The sequence below is a fragment of the Piliocolobus tephrosceles genome, chromosome 8 (genome assembly GCF_002776525.5).
Source record: "Piliocolobus tephrosceles isolate RC106 chromosome 8, ASM277652v3, whole genome shotgun sequence".
Lineage (NCBI taxonomy): Eukaryota > Metazoa > Chordata > Mammalia > Primates > Cercopithecidae > Piliocolobus > Piliocolobus tephrosceles.
In genome coordinates, this window is record NC_045441.1 from 69,651,490 (window position 1) to 69,669,862 (window position 18,373).

Genomic DNA, 18,373 nt, shown 5'->3' on the forward strand with positions numbered 1-18,373 from the left:
CGAGATTTTAAAAATCAGGCTCACTACCTGGATATGGTAGCAAAAATAATGCAGGGATTAAAATTGAGTTGGTAACTTTCCGTTTAAAATGAAGCAATATGTAGCTTCATTTTGAGAAGGGGAGTGAAGAATGAGACATAAGTCTCAATTCATGGATCGTCTTCAGTAAGCTGAGGGTGATTCTGGACCTACATACCTTATGGTTGTTAGGGAGTTCAGGTAAGATGGTTATATGAAAATGTTTTCTAGAAAGGTCCATGCAAATATGAGACTCCATTTTTCCCCTGTTTAATTATTTTGTAAACTTTTATGGTTATCAACAAATATATAAATAAAGACGATCATTATCAAAAGTCAATGTGAATTTTTAAGATAATTTCTGAAGAACACAAAGCATATCAAAATCTCAGTAATAATTATCGGAGTTACTCTGGATTTTGTATACATCTGGCAAGAGAAATCAAATCTCAAAATTACAATCATAGGATCTCTCTAAATGTGCTTTTTAATTTTGGCTCTTTGGTCTCTCTCTGCTTCAGTTTCTCCTTTCTGCTTACCTGCTTTCAATGCCATTATGTTGATGAGTTTCAATTTTATAGGGGAGGTGCTTTGCACATAGCACTATTGTCACTGTTAAAATCAACCATAAAAGTTAGACATTTCTATGATTTTTTTAAAAAATCAGGATAATTCAAGAGGCATTTAGAGAATAGGCAGAACACTGATATAGTTTGGCTGTGTCCCTACCCAAATCTCACCTTGAATTGTAATAATCCACACATGTCAAGGGTGGGGCCACATGGAGATGATTAAATAATGGTGTCAGTCTCCCCCACACTGTTGTCATGGTAGTGAATACGTCTCATGAGATCTGGTAGTTTTTTCAATGGGAGTTCCCCTGCACAAGCTGTCTTGCCTGCCACCATGTAAGCCATGCCTTTCCTTCTCCTTTGCCTTCAACTATGATTGTGAGGCCTTTGCAGTCATGTGGAACTGTGAGTCCATTAAACCTCTTTTTCTTTATAAATTACCTAGTCTTGGGTATGTCTTGATTAGCAGCATGAAATGGACTAATACAAATATGTGTATGCTTTGCATTAAAATACATTTGATTATATGTTTAATGTATTAATTTTTACATTCTTAGCTCAATTCCTAAACCATTGAAACATTGAAACTGTAAAAACATTGAAAAACCATGGTTTATCTTTAACCTCTAACACAATAAATGCAATAAACTTTCAATATATAGTTTTACCAAGGAAAAGAAGGCTATCCACTGATCTCAACTCTAATTTTGTGTTTCTTTCTTTATTATTATTATTATTATTATTATTATTATACTTAAGTTCTAGGGTACATGTGCATAACATGCAGGTTTGTTACATATGTATACTTGTGCCATGTTGGTGTGCTGCACCCATCAACTCGTCAGCACCCATCAATTCATCATTTATATCAGGTATAACTCCCCAATGCAATCCCTCCCCCCTCCCCCCTCCCCATGATAGGCCCCAGTGTGTGATGTTCCCCTTCCCGAGTCCAAGTGAGCTCATTGTTCAGTTCCCACCTATGAGTGAGAACATGCAGTGTTTGGTTTTCTGTTCTTGTGATAGTTTGCTAAGAATGATGGTTTCCAGCTGCATCCATGTCCCTACAAAGGACACAAACTCATCATTTTTTAGGGCTGCATAGTATTCCATGGTATATATGTGCCACATTTTCTTAATCCAGTCTGTCACTGATGGACATTTGGGTTGATTCCAAGTCTTTGCTGTTGTGAATAGTGCCGCAATAAACATACCTGTGCATGTGTCTTTATAGCAGCATGATTTATAATCCTTTGGGTATATACCCAGTAATGGGATGGCTGGGTCATATGGTACATCTAGATCTAGATCCTTGAGGCATCGCCATACTGTTTTCCATAATGGTTGAACTAGTTTACAATCCCACCAACAGTGTAAAAGTGTTCCTATTTCTCCACATCCTCTCCAGCACCTGTTGTTTCCTGACTTTTGAATGATTGCCATTCTAACTGGTGTGAGATGGTATCTCATTGTGGTTTTGATTTGCATTTCTCTGATGGCCAGTGATGATGAGCATTTTTTCATGTGTCTGTTGGCTGTATGAATGTCTTCTTTAGAGAAATGTCTGTTCATATCCTTTGCCCACTTTTTGATGGGGTTGTTTGTTTTTTTTCTTGTAAATTTGTTCGAGTTCTTTGTAGGTTCTGGATATTAGCTCTTTGTCAGATGAGTAGATTGAAAAATGTTCTCCCATTCTGTAGGTTGCCTGTTCACTCTGATGGTAGTTTCTTTTGCTGTGCAGAAGCTCTTTAGTTTAATTAGATCTCATTTGTCAATTTTGGCTTTTGTTGCTGTTGCTTTTGGTGTTTTAGACAAGAAGTCCTTGCCCATGCCTGTGTCCTGAATGGTACTACCTAGATTTTCTTCTAGGGTTTTTATGGTATTAGGTCTAACATTTAAGTCTCTAATCCATCTTGAATTAATCTTCGTATAAGGAGTAAGGAAAGGATCCAGTTTCAGCTTTCTACTTATGGCTAGCCAATTTTCCCAGCACCATTTATTAAATAGGGAATCCTTTCCCCATTTCTTGTTGCTCTCAGGTTTGTCAAAGATCAGATGGCTGTAGATGTGTGGTATTATTTCTGAGGACTCTGTTCTGTTCCATTGGTCTATATCTCTGTTTTGGTACCAGTACCATGCTGTTTTGGTTACTGTAGCCTCGTAGTATAGTTTGAAGTCAGGTAGCGTGATGCCTCCAGCTTTGTTCTTTTGACTTAGGATTGTCTTGGCAATGTGGGCTCTTTTTTGGTTCCATATGAACTTTAAAGCAGTTTTTTCCAATTCTGTGAAGAAACTCATTGGTAGCTTGATGGGGATGGCATTGAATCTATAAATAACCTTGGGCAGTATGGCTGTTTTCACGATATTGATTCTTCCTATCCATGAGCATGGTATGTTCTTCCATTTGTTTGTGTCCTCTTTTATTTCACCAAGCAGTGGTTTGTAGTTCTCCTTGAAGAGGTCCTTTACATCCCTTGTAAGTTGGATTCCTAGGTATTTTATTCTCTCTGAAGCAATTGTGAATGGAAGTTCATTCATGATTTGGCTCTCTGCTTGTCTGTTACTGGTGTATAAGAATGCTTGTGATTTTTGCACATTAATTTTGTATCCTGAGACTTTACTGAAGTTGCTTTACTGAAGTAGATTTTGGGCTGAGACAATGGGGCTTTCTAAATATACAATCATGTCATCTGCAAACAGGGACAATTTGACTTCTTCTTTTCCTAACTGAATACCCTTGATTTCTTTCTCTTGCCTGATTGCCCTAGCCAGAACTTCCAACACTATGTTGAATAGGAGTGGTGAGAGAGGGCATCCCTGTCTTGTGCCAGTTTTCAAAGGGAATTTTTCCAGGTTTTGCCCATTCAGTATGATTTTGGCTGTGGATTTGTCATGAATAGCTCTTATTATTTTGAGATATGTTCCATCAATACCGAATGTATTGAGCGTTTTCAGCATGAAGGACTGTTGAATTTTGTCAAAGGCCTTTTCTGCAACTATTGAGATAATCATGTGGTTCTTGTCTTTGGTTCTGTTTATATGCAATTATGTTTATTGATTTGCGAATGTTGAACCAGCCTTGCATCCCAGGGATGAAGCCCACTTGATCATGGTGGATAAGCTTTTGATGTGCTGCTGAATCCGGTTTGCCAGTATTTTATTGAGGATTTTTCCTTCGACGTTCATCAGGGATATTGGTCTAAAATTCTCTGTTTTTGTTGTGTCTCTGCCAGGCTTTGGTATCAGGATGATGTTGGCCTCATAAAATGAGTTAGGGAGGATTCCCTCTTTTTCTATTGATTGGAATAGTTTCAGAAAAATGGTACCAGCTCCTCCTTGTACCTCTGGTAGAATTCAGCTGTGAATCCATCTGGTCCTGGACTTTTTTTGGTGGGTAGGCTATTAATTATTGCCTCAATTTCAGAGCCTGCTATTGGTCTATTCAGGGATTCAACTTCTTCCTGGTTTAGTCTTGGAAGAGTGTAAGTGTCCAGGAAATTATCCATTTCTTCTAGATTTTCTAGTTGATTTGCGTAGAGGTGTTTATAGTATTCTCTGATGGTAGTTTGTATTTCTGTGGGGTCGGTGGTGATATCCCCTTTATCATTTTTTATTGTGTCTATTTGATTCTTCTCTCTTTTCTTCTTTATTAGTCTTGCTAGCGGTCTATCAATTTTGTTGATCTTTTCAAAAAACCAACTCCTGGATTCGTTGATTTTTTGGAGGGCTTTTTGTGTCTCTATCTCCTTCAGTTCTGCTCTGATCTTAGTTATTTCTTGCCTTCTTCTAGCTTTTGAATGTGTTTGCTCTTGCTTCTCTAGTTCTTTTAATTGTGATGTTAGAGTGTCCATTTTAGATCTTTCCAGCTTTCTCTTGTGGGCATTTAGTGCTATACATTTCCCTCTACACACTGCTTTAAATGTGTCCCAGAGATTCTGGTATGTTGTATCTTTGTTCTCATTGGTTTCAAAGAACATCTTTATTTCTGCCTTCATTTCGTTATGTACCCAGTAGTCATTCAGGAGCAGGTTATCAGTTTCCATGTATTTGACCTGTTTTGATTGAATTTCTTAGCCTGAGTTCTAATTTGATTGCACTGTGGTCTGAGAGACAGTTTGTTATAATTTCTGTTATTGTATATTTGCTGAGGAGTGCTTTACTTCCAATTATGTGGTCAATTTTGGAATAAGTGTTTTGTGGTGCTGAGAAGAATGTATATTCTGTTGATTAGGGGTGGAGAGTTCTATAGATGTCTATTAGGTCTGCTTGCTGCAAAGCTGAGTTCAATTCCTGGATATCCTTGTTAACTTTCTGTCTCGTTGATCTGTCTAATGTTGACAGTGGGGTGTTGAAGTCTCCCATTATTATTGTATGGGAGTCTAAGTCTCTTTGTAAGTCTCTAAGGACTTGCTTTATGAATCTGGGTGCTCCTGTATTGGGTGCATATATATTTAGGATAGTTAGCTCTTCCTGTTGAATTGATCCCTTTACCATTATGTAATGGCCTTCTTTGTCTCTTTTGATCTTTGATGGTTTAAAGTCTGTTTTATCAGAGACTAGGATTGCAACCTCTGCTTTTTTTTGTTCTCCATTTGCTTGGTAGATCTTCCTCCATCCCTTTATTTTGAGCCTATGTATGTCTCTGCATGTGAGATGGGTCTCCTGAATACAGCAACCTGATGGGTCTTGACTCTTGATCCAGTTTGCCAGTCTGTGTCTTTTAATTGGAGCATTTAGTCCATTTACATTTAAGGTTAATATTGTTATGTGTGAACTTGATCCTGCCATTATGATAATAACTGGTTATTTTGCTCATGAGTTGATGCAGTTTCTTCCTAGCCTCGATGGTCTTTACATTTTGGCATGTTTTTGCAATGGCTGGTACCGGTTGTTCCTTTCCATGTTTAGGGCTTCCTTCAGGGTCTCTTGTAAGGCAGGCCTGGTGGTGACAAAATCTCTAAGCATTTGCTTATCTGTAAAGGATTTTATTTCTCCTTCACTTATGAAATTTAGTTTGACTGGATATGAAATTCTGAGTTTAAAATTCTTTTCTTTAAGAATGTTGAATATTGGCCCCCACTCTCTTCTGGCTTGGAGAGTTTCTGCCGAGAGATCTGCTGTTAGTCTGATGTGCTTCCCTTTGTGGGTTACCGACCTTTCTCTCTGGCTGCCCTTAAGATTTTTTCCTTCATTTCAACTTTGGTGAATCTGGCAATTATGTGTCTTGGAGTTGCTCTTCTCGAGGAGTATCTTTGTGGCGTTCTCTGCATTTCCTGAATTTGAATGTTGGCCTGCCCTGCTAGGTTGGGGAAGTTCTCCTGGATGATATCCTGAAGAGTGTTTTCCAACTTGGTTCCATTTTCCCCCTCACTTTCAGGCACCCCAGTCAGACATAGATTTGGTCTTTTTACATAATCCCATACTTCTTGCAGGCTTTGTTCATTTCTTTTTCTTCTTTTTTCTTTTGGTTTCTCTTCTCACTTCATTTCATTCATTTGATCCTCAATCGCTGATACTCTTTCTTCCAGTTGATCGAGTCGGTTACTGAAGCTTGTGCATTTGTCACGTATTTCTCGTGTCATGGTTTTCATCTCTGTCATTTCGTTTATGACCTTCTCTGCCTTAATTATTCTAGTCATCAATTCTTCCACTCTTTTTTCAAGATTTTTAGTTTCTTTGCGCTGGGTACGTAATTCCTCCTTTAGCTCTGAGAAGTTTGAGGGACTGAAGCCTTCTTCTCTCATCTTGTCAAAGTCATTCTCCATCCAGCTTTGATCCATTGCTGGCGATGAGCTGCGCTCCTTTGGAGGGGGAGATGCGCTCTTATTTTTTGAATTTCCAGCTTTTCTGCCCTGCTTTTTCCCCATCTTTGTGGTTTTATCTGCCTCTGGTCTTTGATGATGGTGATGTACTGATGGGGTTTTGGTGTAGGTGTCCTTCCTGTTTGATAATTTTCCTTCTAACAGTCAGGACCTTCAGCTCTAGGTCTGTTGGAGATTGCTTGAGGTCCACTGCAGACCCTGTTTGCCTGGGTATCAGCAGCAGAAGTTGCAGAAGATAGAATATTGCTGAACAGCGAGTGTACCTGTCTGAATCTTGCTTTGGAAGCTTCCTCTCAGGGGTGTACTCCACCGTGTGAGGTGTGGGGTGTCAGTCTGCCCCTAGTGGGGGATGTCTCCCAGTGAGGCTACTCAGGGGTCAGGGACCCACTTGAGCAGTCTGTCTGTCCCTTCTCAGATCTCAACCTCCGTGTTGGGAGATCCACTGCTCTCTTCTAAGCTGTCAGACAGAGTCGTTTGCATCTGCAGAGGTTTTTGCTGCTTTTGTTCTTGTTGTTGTTGTTTAGCTGTGCCCTGTCCCCAGAGGTGGAGTCTACAGAGACAGGCAGGCTTCCTTGAGCTGCTGTGAGCTCCACCCAGTTCGAGCTTCCCAGTAGCTTTGTTTACCTACTTAAGCCTCAGCAATGGCAGGCGCCCATCCCCCAGCCTCACTGCTGCCTTGCGGTTAGATCGTAGACTGCTATGCTAGCAATGAGGGAGGCTCAGTGGGTGTGGGACCCTCCCGGCCAGGTGTGGGATATAATCTCCTGGTGTGCCCGTTTGCTTAAAGTGCAGTATTGGAGTGGGAGTTACCCAATTTTCCAGGTGTTGTGTGTGTCAGTTCCCTGACTAGAAAAAAGGACTCCCTTCCCTCTTGTGCTTCCCAGGTGAGGTGATGCCTCACCCTGCTTCAGCTCTCGCTGGTCGGGCTGCAGCAGCTGACAAGCACCGATTGTCAGGCACTCCCTAGTGAGATGACCCCAGTACCTCAGTTGAAAATGCAGAAATCCCCGGTCTTCTGTGTCGCTCACGCTGGGAGTTGGAGACTGGAGCTGTTCCTACTCGGCCATCTTCCTCCACCCCCTAATTTTGTGTTTCTCTGGTAGTCTTCATGAATTTTTATAGTAGTTACCTCAAGCAGATGTTTTAGTCTCTTATCCTGATAAGAAGAGACACAGTAGAATAAAAAGGAATAGTTTGGGAGAGCTCATGAGAGTGTAGTGGTGTTCATGAAAATAGAAGAAACAAGGGAACATATAGGGGGTGACTTTAAAATGTCATAATCCATGTTTAAGTTTATTAGAATAGTAAGTTATGAAAACATTTTCTTAAAGTTACATTTGTGAAGAAAGATAAATGGGAGAATACAAATATAAACATTTAACTCTCATTCTGAGTTTACAAAAATAAACCAGAGCATTTTCATTTTATATCTCAACCTCTTTTGTAGGGTATTTCAAATAAGTTTAAACAGTATGTGCTTCAGTTAAGGCCTCAAAGTAAGATGTAAATTGTAAAATGTAGACAATGGTTCATTTATTTAGTCTGTTTTATAAACTTTATGTATTTTGGCAGGTTTGGTTGTAATGCCCAGACCTTTGTGGGTGAGAAAAACAAAGTTATATAAATGCAAAGTAATCCTTCCTTTGAAACCATTTATGTTTGTAAATGTATGCCAAAAAGATATTATATTTAATATTAATACACAAAGGCAAGCATGAGGAGGATTCTAAATGTTTATGACATCAATATCAAAATCTAGCTAAGAAATTGTCCTCAGGGAGACTAAAGAAGAAAAACAAGTTGCATTGGTTTGTACCTACACCAGTGATAGAAATACATAAATCACAGTAGTGATAATCAGATGTGTCTGTCCAGATTTAATGGGATGCACACTTGGATAATCAAAGTCTCAAATAGCTCTATGGTGGGGACATCTAGTGGATGAATATGTCCTAACTGTGGGGCTGCTGATATGAAAAAGTGGAATTCCCATAGTGCTAAGCAGCAAAACTTCCATTTCTCTATATAAATGAGTATAAATTAACCTGATATTTAGGTATGTGCATGTTTAATATACTCCTATATATACTCTGAAGTAATGTTATGTGAAACAGTTCTTATCCAATCAAAATAAAGTATATCCGAAACAAAATTTAATGTGAGGAAAAGAGATGAAATTATTTTCTGCTACTCTTATAAGACCTTAAGAGTAGAGTAAGGTCTTATAAGTAAGATTCAATTAACCTTATAAGTAAGATAAAATTAACAGCCTAAAAAAGTGGCTGGAATTGACAAGTTATGAAGTTGCCTGATAGCCATTGACCCAACTTTTTATTTTATTTTATTTGCCTATGGTTTCCCAGGTGACTTATACCTGGAATGCTGAAGATTTAGCTTAAAAAGAGGACAGCTCCTAAGGGTTCCAATTAGCTGAGTTGATTAAAGCATTCATTGAAAGCAAAATCAAAAATGTAATGATTCCATATTCTCCTAGATCAATTGCTGTTTGTTCAATGGCTGTGAGCCAAAACATGTCACACTGGACTCATCAATGATGCATGTCTTTGTATATGAAGCACTGTGTGACTGGCATCATGTATCACTATGTTGACAAACAACTTGAGAGTACCTGTTTCTTGACTTCTTCAGAAGCAAAGGCTTATCTATTATTTACTGTCTTGGCATCCTCAGTTCTCCACCAAGAAGAACCCCAATCTAGTTCTAAAGCAGATTGGAGTATTGGTCATGACTCATTTCAGATCTATGTTCCTTTAGTCAAACTTCTGTTATTTGAGAAAGGTAACTTAACTTTTTGAGTCCCAATTTATTTTAAAGTAAAAATAGTCATACCAATGTCAAAAAGTTATTGTGAGAATTAGCTGAGATGATGTATACAACATTCATACATTCTTAGCATAGTGCCTGACAGAAGATGGACATTCAGCAACTATTCATTGAATAAATGTTTTCAGTCATGGATACTCTGTATGAAGAGATGTATAAAGAGAATCTGCACAGAGAAACAAATGCCATTAGGTATGAAGTCCAGCTGAATTCGTTTTATATAGCTGCCTGTCAAGAGACAATCTGGTTCTAATCAAACTGGAAGACAATGAGTGGACAAAAATTCTAGAGCATTGTTTCTTAGATTTTATGTGCATAGAAATTACCTGGGGATCTTTTAAGAATGAAGATTGAGGCTGGGGTGCAGTGGCTCACGCCTGTAATCCCAACACTTTGGGAGGCCAAGGCAGGCGGATCATGAGGTCAGGAGTTCGAGAGCAGCCTGGCCAGTGTGGTGAAACTCCATCTCTGCTAAAAATACAAAAATGAGCCGGGCATGATGGTGCACACCTTGTGTCCCAGCTACATGGGAGGCTGAAGCAGGAGAATCGCTTGACCCTAGGAGGCGGAGGTTGCAGTGAGCCGAGATCGCACCACTGCACTCCAGCCTGGGTGACAGAGCGAGACCCTGTCTCCACCAAAAAAAAAAAAAAAAAAATTAAGGTTGTGATTCAGTGGGTTGAATCTGAGAGGCTGCATTTCCAGCAAACTCCAGGGGAGGTATATGCTGGTGTCCGCTGAATACACTTTCACAAGGCCCTAGAGTACTTGAATGCATGGCAAGAAATACCGTACTTAGATCTCTATTTGTCTAGACCAACATTCTGTTTCCTACCACAACTTAAAATTTATGTATTTATTTAACAAAAAAATGATTTAGTGCTTCCTACATGTCAGGCACTATTCTAGGTTCTAAGTATAAAGTAGCAAACAAGACAGATATGGATAACACCCTCATTTAGTCTAGTGGTAGTCAGACAATAAACATATTAACCAATTAATTAAAATAGGTTCCAGTGGTGATTAAAAGTCTTATGAAAATAAACTGAAGTGACTGGGAGAGTGTGTATGGTCAATGAAAGTCTTCTCTAGGAAGGAGAAAATTGAACTGAAACCTGAATGTTGAGAAACAGGCTTCTGTGTAACACCTGAAATTTTCATACAAAGTGAACAGAAAGTGCAAAACTACTGAGACAACAATGGGTTTGGTTTGCAGGAGGAAAGGGAAAAAAGTCATTACGGCTGGAAGCTTCAACCTAAATGTGAGACAGTGATCAGAGCAGTAAAAAGGGCCAAGATCATACCTGGAAGAGGTAGGGATGGTGCAGAAATCACTCTAAAACCATTAGGGAAATCTGAGATGTTGGATCTTAGATGTGTCTTAACAGCTCCACAGAGGATTAAAGGTGGTAAGGAATGATCCTACAGGAAAATACACCTGACTAAGCAGAACAAGTGATTGAAAAAGAGCTAAAATAAGATATGGGACACAAACTTGGCCGGGATGGGGGGAAAGCATAACTTAAAAGAAAGGTCAAAACTGCAACTGGTTTACATGACAACAAACAAAAATGCATTACTTATGCCAGGCAAGCTTATCTAATGGCACCCTTGTAGCAAACTCTCCATTGCCACAGAACAGATAATATTTTTCTGGCCAGGCGCGGTGGCTCACACCTGTAATCCCAGCACTTTGGGAGGCGAGCGGATCACGAGGTCAGGAGATCAAGACCATCCTGGCTAACATGGTGAAACTCCGTCTCTACTAAAAATACAAAAAATTAGCCAGGCATGGTGGTGGGCACCTGTAGTCCCAGCTACTGGGGAGGCTGAGGCAGGAGAATGGTGTGAACCCAGGAGGCGGAGCTTGCAGTGAGACCAGATCGCACCACTGCACTCCAGCCTGAGAGACAGAGACTCTGTGTCAAAAAATAAATAAATAAATAAAATTAAAAAGAGAAAAAAATCTGAATAGAAAAGATTGAGTTACTACTAGAGGAGACATAAAAATATAACTTCTGTTAGCTATAGACTATAGCCCCAAACTTTTCTTGCTTTCCACAGAATATTGGAAACAATAGTGATAGACGGTAGATGGCACTATAAAAGACAGCAGTGAAGAAAATAAGATATAAGAAAGCACCGCTTGCACTAAGAAAAAGCCTAGTAGAAAAAAAGACTCATCATCATTATGTCAAGTGTAAGATATTAAATGCCTTATACCATAATGATTTTCATACTCTACCTACCTACCTATGTATCTATCTGTTTAGTACACTGTTTTGTTGGGATACATGCCAAACCCCAACACCAAAAAAAAAAAAAAAACAAAATTTAAGAGCTCCCAGAGATTAGAGTAGCTAAATAAGAATGAATAATATAATGTTTACTCAACTGCAATTTTAATGAGCCTCCTTACTTACTAGTGAGTAAGTCTAATGATTTAAGGCCTTGCAGTGTAGTGGCTATTAACACATAGGTGCATTCCAATTGACTTCTGATTTTGTCTCATGATTAAAGTCTCTGCAAGCTAGTAGCTATTAACATATTAGAGCATTTCCAATTGACTCTGATTTTCTGTCTTGTTTTTAAAATATATGAATAAAGGAGCATACATTAAAATGGTGCTGCTAACTCCCCAAGTGAGAAACAGGTTGGAGTATTTTGTTCAGTAGCCAAGGAATGGCAAGGTGAGTCACCCTTTCTCACCTGAATGCCTAATGCGAGGCACACAATTTTTATATATTCATCCAGTATTGTGATTATATTCTGTGGTAAAATAGCAGGTTAATTTTTGTTTGATTGTGTATCATTTCATTCTGTTCTGTTCCATTGACCTCGTTAACCACCTATATATTAATCAACTAAACCACAGAGTTCAGACTTTTTCTCCTACCCTGTTTTTCTCTTGGTTGTTTTTGGCATTTATTAACAGCAACAATGTTTTGTTTCTCATTGGCCTTTTATGTATCTCATTTCACTCATTCAGCAAATACTAAATAAGTGTTAATTTTGGGGTGTCAAGGCAAAATGAGGGAGTGGAGTGAGATGAGGTTAGGAAGAAAAACATAGCCAGGTCATTTGAGGTCTTATAAACTTTTGAAAAATCTGGCCTTTATCTTAAGAGAAAAAGGAAACTAAGAAAAACATTAAGCACTGGAGTGACACCATATTACTTCTGCCCTTTGTTTTGTCTTGTTTGCCTCCCTCTCCAATTGGGATCACCTTAAACAGTGACTTTATACTGTTATCCCATCATTTACATTTCCTATTTCCAACTCACAATGTTTTATGAAAGAAGAAGGTTGCCAACTGTATGAGAATAACTACTCCGAGAGACATAAGAGAGTTTGTAAATAGACACCTATTAGTTAGTTCATAAAAACATATGATAGATGCTATGGATAGAGTCATTATTTGTAAATCACAGCTCATCTCCAAAAAAGAAATAAATAGGGGACATGCTTTGTTGATGCTCGTCATTACAACTTAATAGTATAAGTATAAAAATGAATACTTAATGGACAGGTATCTGTGACATAAGAATCCTCTCAGCAATGTGCTTGATCTACCCACGTATGCGCCTGATAATGAAGCCTCATTTAGGGTTATGAGTGTATATATGCTTGTTCCTGGTGTTCTATTAACATCTGGCTATAGTAGGCAATTTCTCTTTTGGCTTTGTTTATTTTAAAAAGATAATGTAACTTATGTGGGTGCCTATCCGGTTTCAATTGCTCATTTTACATTGATTTAACAATAATAGCCATTGATGGTCATGTCTTCCCCAGGAGAAGAAGTTGACAGACAGCTGTGCAGAGATGCCATCTTTCCCATCCCTGTGGCCTGCGATGCCCCATGCCCAAAAGACTGTGTGCTCAGCACATGGTCTACGTGGTCCTCCTGCTCACACACCTGCTCAGGGAAAACCACAGAAGGGAAGCAGATACGAGCACGATCCATTCTGGCCTATGCAGGTGAAGAAGGTGAGTCGCCAGCTTCAGACGCCATCTAGGTTCGTTTCAAAAGTTAGTGTGCATCTTTTTTGTGTAGCCTGGATAAGATATATTCTATGAAAATCAACTGCCAGAAATCCAGCCATCCAAGATTTAATATCTGTTGATGTGTTGAGCAATTTTATTCTGTCCCCCAAAGTTAATCTTGAAAATGGATCTCTAACAAAGGAGGAAAGACTTTTAAAAGTGAACTCATTTTGCTTTTTCCCAGCCTCCCAGGAATTAGAGATCTTTGTAAGCCAAAGTGTTAAGACTTTAAAATGGTCTAAAAATGGCTCCCAAAATTCCAGATATTTCTTTGTTTTTTATGAATTTCAGAAGTCAGTTTTATCCTTTGAAATCAAATTCTACCTTCTCATAAATAAGTATATATGTCCAATAATAAAGTTCATTTAAAATCACCACAAGAATAGCTAGTGTTCAACTGAAAATTGCATGGGTTTTCAGTTTCTTTCAGTTTCTTGAACATAGGCTCTGAGATCCAGAAATCTCATATGTAAATTTTGTTCATTTTTAAAATGTGTTGCTCCTAAATCACTTCACCCTATAGGGTGAATAAAGCATGTCTGTCACATATTCAGACCTCACTTGCAAGCTTTATTGCCAAGAAATACAAGGCTCTTGGTAATTGTCTCTCAAGATGATATCCAAATGCTAATTTGGCCTCTGTGTGACTGGGTGATATAATGTCATACTTAATCTTGTCATTCTGAAAAATAACACAGGAGTGAGAAAAGCATAAAAGTAAATCAAATTTGTTCACATTAAGGCATGTTGTTTCTCAAGAATATAAGTGTATGTCATTTAAACATTATCAAGCTAAATGACTCTTTGTTCACATTTAGCACTAATACATAATTATTTGTAATATGCATAACATTTTGTGTTTTCCTCAAATTATCGATTTGGGGGGGAGTTTTGTGTTGCCTATGCCTTTTTCTATTTTTCTCTTTATGAAGTATTTTAGTGATAGAAACACAGTGTTCCTAGTCAAATTTGCTATCTGTGTGTGTGATAACTACATAAACATATAACTACCTTGGCCTTTGCACATGAGTGTTACATGAGTGAAACAAACATTTTACATGCAAAAAAGCCAACCGGTGTGAAGTTTTAGAATGTACTTTACAGTGTTCAAAAACTTTTTCCTATCGTCTTAATATATACTTAACTCTTTGCTACAAAAAGTGTATCTATTGAAAAATAGAGCCTTTTACAAAGAAAATTATATTTCTTGTGTTGTCAAACAATGACTCTAACCTTGTGAAGATTGTAGGCAGACTTCAAACTCTATCAGCTCAGATTATGTCTTGGGCTTCATTAAAATTAGATCTGTGGTCACCCTGCTTCCTATAAATTCATTATGTTCTGCAGACACTTGCTGTGTGACTATTAATGAGTGACTTTTCACCCCCGAGTCACATGGCAAGGATTTTGTCATGCTTGCAGAACTCACCAGTTCATTATTCCTATAGACATGTTGCTTCACACTGAAAGGTCATGAAATGTTTTAAAGGCAGAAATTTCTGATTGCTCTTTGATATGTATCATCCACTTAGTTTGAAAGGGTAGGGCTTTGATAGTTTTTAATTAAGTTTAGTGGTTGTGTTATAAATAAACCATGCTGGAAAGTTATAGATGTTTATATAGTAAATCACAAGAGCATTAATTCAAAGCATAACTGCATTTCCTATAGTTTTGTTTTAATTGACATGTAATAATTGTATATATTTATAGGGTGCAGTGTGATGTATCAGTATATGGATAAATTTTGTAATCAAATCAGAGTAATTAGCATATCCATCACCTCAGACATTTATCGTTTCTTTTAGCACGGGCATAGAGAATCCTCTCTTCTAGCTATTTTGAAATACATAATACATTATTGTAAAACATAATTTTAAATAGAAGCCATAAAAGAAATTCTGTCAATGCTATTTGTCTCTGCTGCTATTTACCTCTGTTAATAACATTTATAAAAGCTGGTATAATTATTATATGAAATTTAGATTTCAAAGCCTATTTAGTACCTATTATTTGTTGGACACTGAAACACGTTTTATGAGAAATTTATGCTTCAAAGTCTATTTAGTACCTATTATTTGTTGGACACTGAAACACATTTTCTCTTACTCAAAATCTTTCCTGATTCTGAACTATTTTTAATTATTTAGGAACAGCATCTGCAGAAAGTTTTAAAATATGTTTCCCTGCCACTTAGATAACCCTTTGTAATTCTACACAAAACTAGGTCTATTATTCCTCAAGAATTAGTGCTTTGTGTCATAAATGTTCTTAAATTTCTGTGAATCCGACACTTGACTGTGACAACTTTAAAGGAAAGTGCCACATTTGAGAAATGATATATGGAGTGTTTAGACAAGAAATTATATGATTTTCTAGGGAAATAATACATAGGACAAGTCCATGTGAAATGTAGTTCTGGATTTATGCAATAAATGCTCCAACCTATACTTTCATTTTCCTTAATGAGAATGCCACCATTAAGCAATACTGAAGGTTAGATAACTCCTTGTAATTAATAAGGATAGACTAGGTTGTGCTTCAGTAATGGACAACCCAGACATTCAGGAGCTTAAAAGAACAAAGTTTTATTTATTTCTTCCTCATGGAAATTTAGCTACAGTTTTGGGTAACTCTCCAGAGCAGTTTGTCCTTCATGAAATGTCACAACATTGCACCACCATATGAAGACCTGGTTCCACAATCTTCATGTGCCAGAGGAAGAAAATACTTGAAGAATCTGTCAATTTTAAGCATCCCCAATTAAATTCTCCCATCTAAGAGTGATTGTCATTTCTCACCTTTCATTGTTAATGTAAGTTGTATAACTATGCCTAACTTCAAGGAAAATTAGGGAAATATAATCCTACTATGTGCTAAAACGAGAGGAGTATTGACTAGTACTCTTTTCCCTGATTTACTCAGTGTTCTTATTGTGTATCAGTGTGTATATATGTGTATGTATGTGTGTATGTGTGCACGCGTGTATATATATATATGTGTGTGTGTGTGTGTGTGTGTATATATATATATACATCCATAGATATACGATAAATAACTATTCCATATGGCCCCAATCCAGCAGATAAAACAGGGCTCTCCATCGTGAAAATGTTAGAATTCTTTTTGTCCCTCTTAAACGAATGACAGAATGATAGAATGGCACTTTCTCTTCCTCATACTCTACTTCTTTCCTTTCCTTTTTCTTTTCCTTTCCTTCACTTCCTTTTATTGATAGGCTCTTTTTCTCCTTTCCTGAACAATTCTATCCAAAAAGCCATTTGGCAAAGCCAAGCAGCTGGGCATCTGTACCAGCAGATGGGCGGTCTGCAGTGATCTAGAGTGGGTTGTCAGAGCCCAACTGGGTGAGGAGCAACCAAAGTGGGAGAAGAGGTGACCTGGCATGCAGTTCCAGAGCCACTGAGTAGGGTGAAGGACAGGGGGCACAGGGGTTGTATGAGTGGCTAGAAGAGTGACTCAGCACTAGATGTCAGAGCATAGCAGGGTCAAGAGAGAATCCCAGAATCAAGGCGGCCAGCCCAGTGTGGGGTGTCACAACCAGACACAGTTGAGGAGGGTTTCTGTCATGTGGATGGCCTCATGTAGGATGTCAGATCATGAGCCGAGTGAGGAAGATATCTTGTGGGTATAGCCATGGAGATGACAATGAGATGGAGTGTGGGGTGAGAGGGAATTGACAAAATAAGTACATGTATTTAACATAATAAGAGTCAGGTTTTTTTTTATTGCTGGAGAAGAGAGTTGCAAATATGTTAGGAAAGAAAACTAGTACACTCTGTGGTACAACATTGGAATTGGATGTTATTAATTTATTTGAATTCATGGTGTTCAATTTGTTAAGATAAATATAGAACAAACATCAATGTAAGTGTGCAAATATAAATACATATTATATACATATATACACATATTAGCCTCATTCACTGAAAAGACATGAGAGCAGCAAGACCTCAATAGCAGTAAGTAGATGCAGCAGTCAGATCTTGATTTCTTATACTATTCTCCAATAAAAGAAACAAGGGAAACTTTGAGAAATGGCTGATTCCACAGCTGCGATAGAAGAAGTACAAGATGGGCCAGGAGGATCTTGTGGTAGAAAGTAAAGAGAATGTCAAAAGGCCACAGAAGCCAAGTTGAATGTTCTCCCACTGACCATGTATGCAAACAATTTTAGTAACAAAATAATAATACTAACAGACCGTTAAATAGGAAACCAGGGATCCACACTTTATATAAATAAATAAATGAATGAATTGAATCTCATTAAAGGCATTGTATTTACATAGTCTCAAATATTTCCCTAATAAAGTCTGACAGACACCCCCCTTAATCTAGTGACCAAAGTTAGCATTATCAATAATGAAGCAAACCGAAATCTTGTGTCCTCGGTGTGATATAATGAGAATATGGCATCACTTCAGCGATAACTCTGTCAAAGATGCATATATAGAATCTATTCATGAGAAAACATCAGATAAAATCTAATTGAAAGACATTGTACAAAATAATCTTTAATCTTCCAAAGTATCTAAGCCATGAAAAGCAACGGTTGAAAAACTGTTCTAGATTTAAGGAGACTAACAAAGTGTGACATCTAAATGTAATGTGTGATTCTGAACTAAATCATTTTGCCATAAAGGACATTTTGGGACAGCTGGCAAACTTGAATGGGGTCTGAGGATTCAATGGTAATAACTTATCTGTTTATATTCTCATTTTTGGATTTTGAATATTGAATTGCTTATGTGTAGGAGGATGCTCTTGATCATGGGAAGCACACACTAACATACTTAGGGTGATGGACATCTTTTCATCTTTTTCCAAATGGTCCAGGAAAAGAAAATTATTTATATCATACTTTTAATTTCACTGTAATTTTGAGATTGGTTCGAAATTAAACATGAAAAGAAAACAAATTTGTAGGCCGGGCGCGGTGGCTCAAGCCTGTAATCCCAGCACTTTGGGAGGCCGAGAGGGGCGGATCACGAGGTCAGGAGATCGAGACCATCCTGGCTAACATGGTGAAACCCCGTCTCTACTAAAAAAATACAAAAAA

At 37.9% G+C, this 18,373-nt stretch overlaps 1 protein-coding gene across 1 annotated transcript in view; it reads left to right on the forward strand.

Annotated features, from left to right (window-relative positions):
- Positions 1-18,373, forward strand: part of THSD7A (thrombospondin type 1 domain containing 7A) — a 492,664-nt gene that overhangs the window by 367,363 nt on the left and 106,928 nt on the right. The window contains exon 7 of the mRNA XM_026449388.1: positions 13,048-13,242. Within this exon, the coding sequence (XP_026305173.1) occupies positions 13,048-13,242 (195 nt within the window). The remainder of the gene's footprint in view (positions 1-13,047; positions 13,243-18,373) is intronic.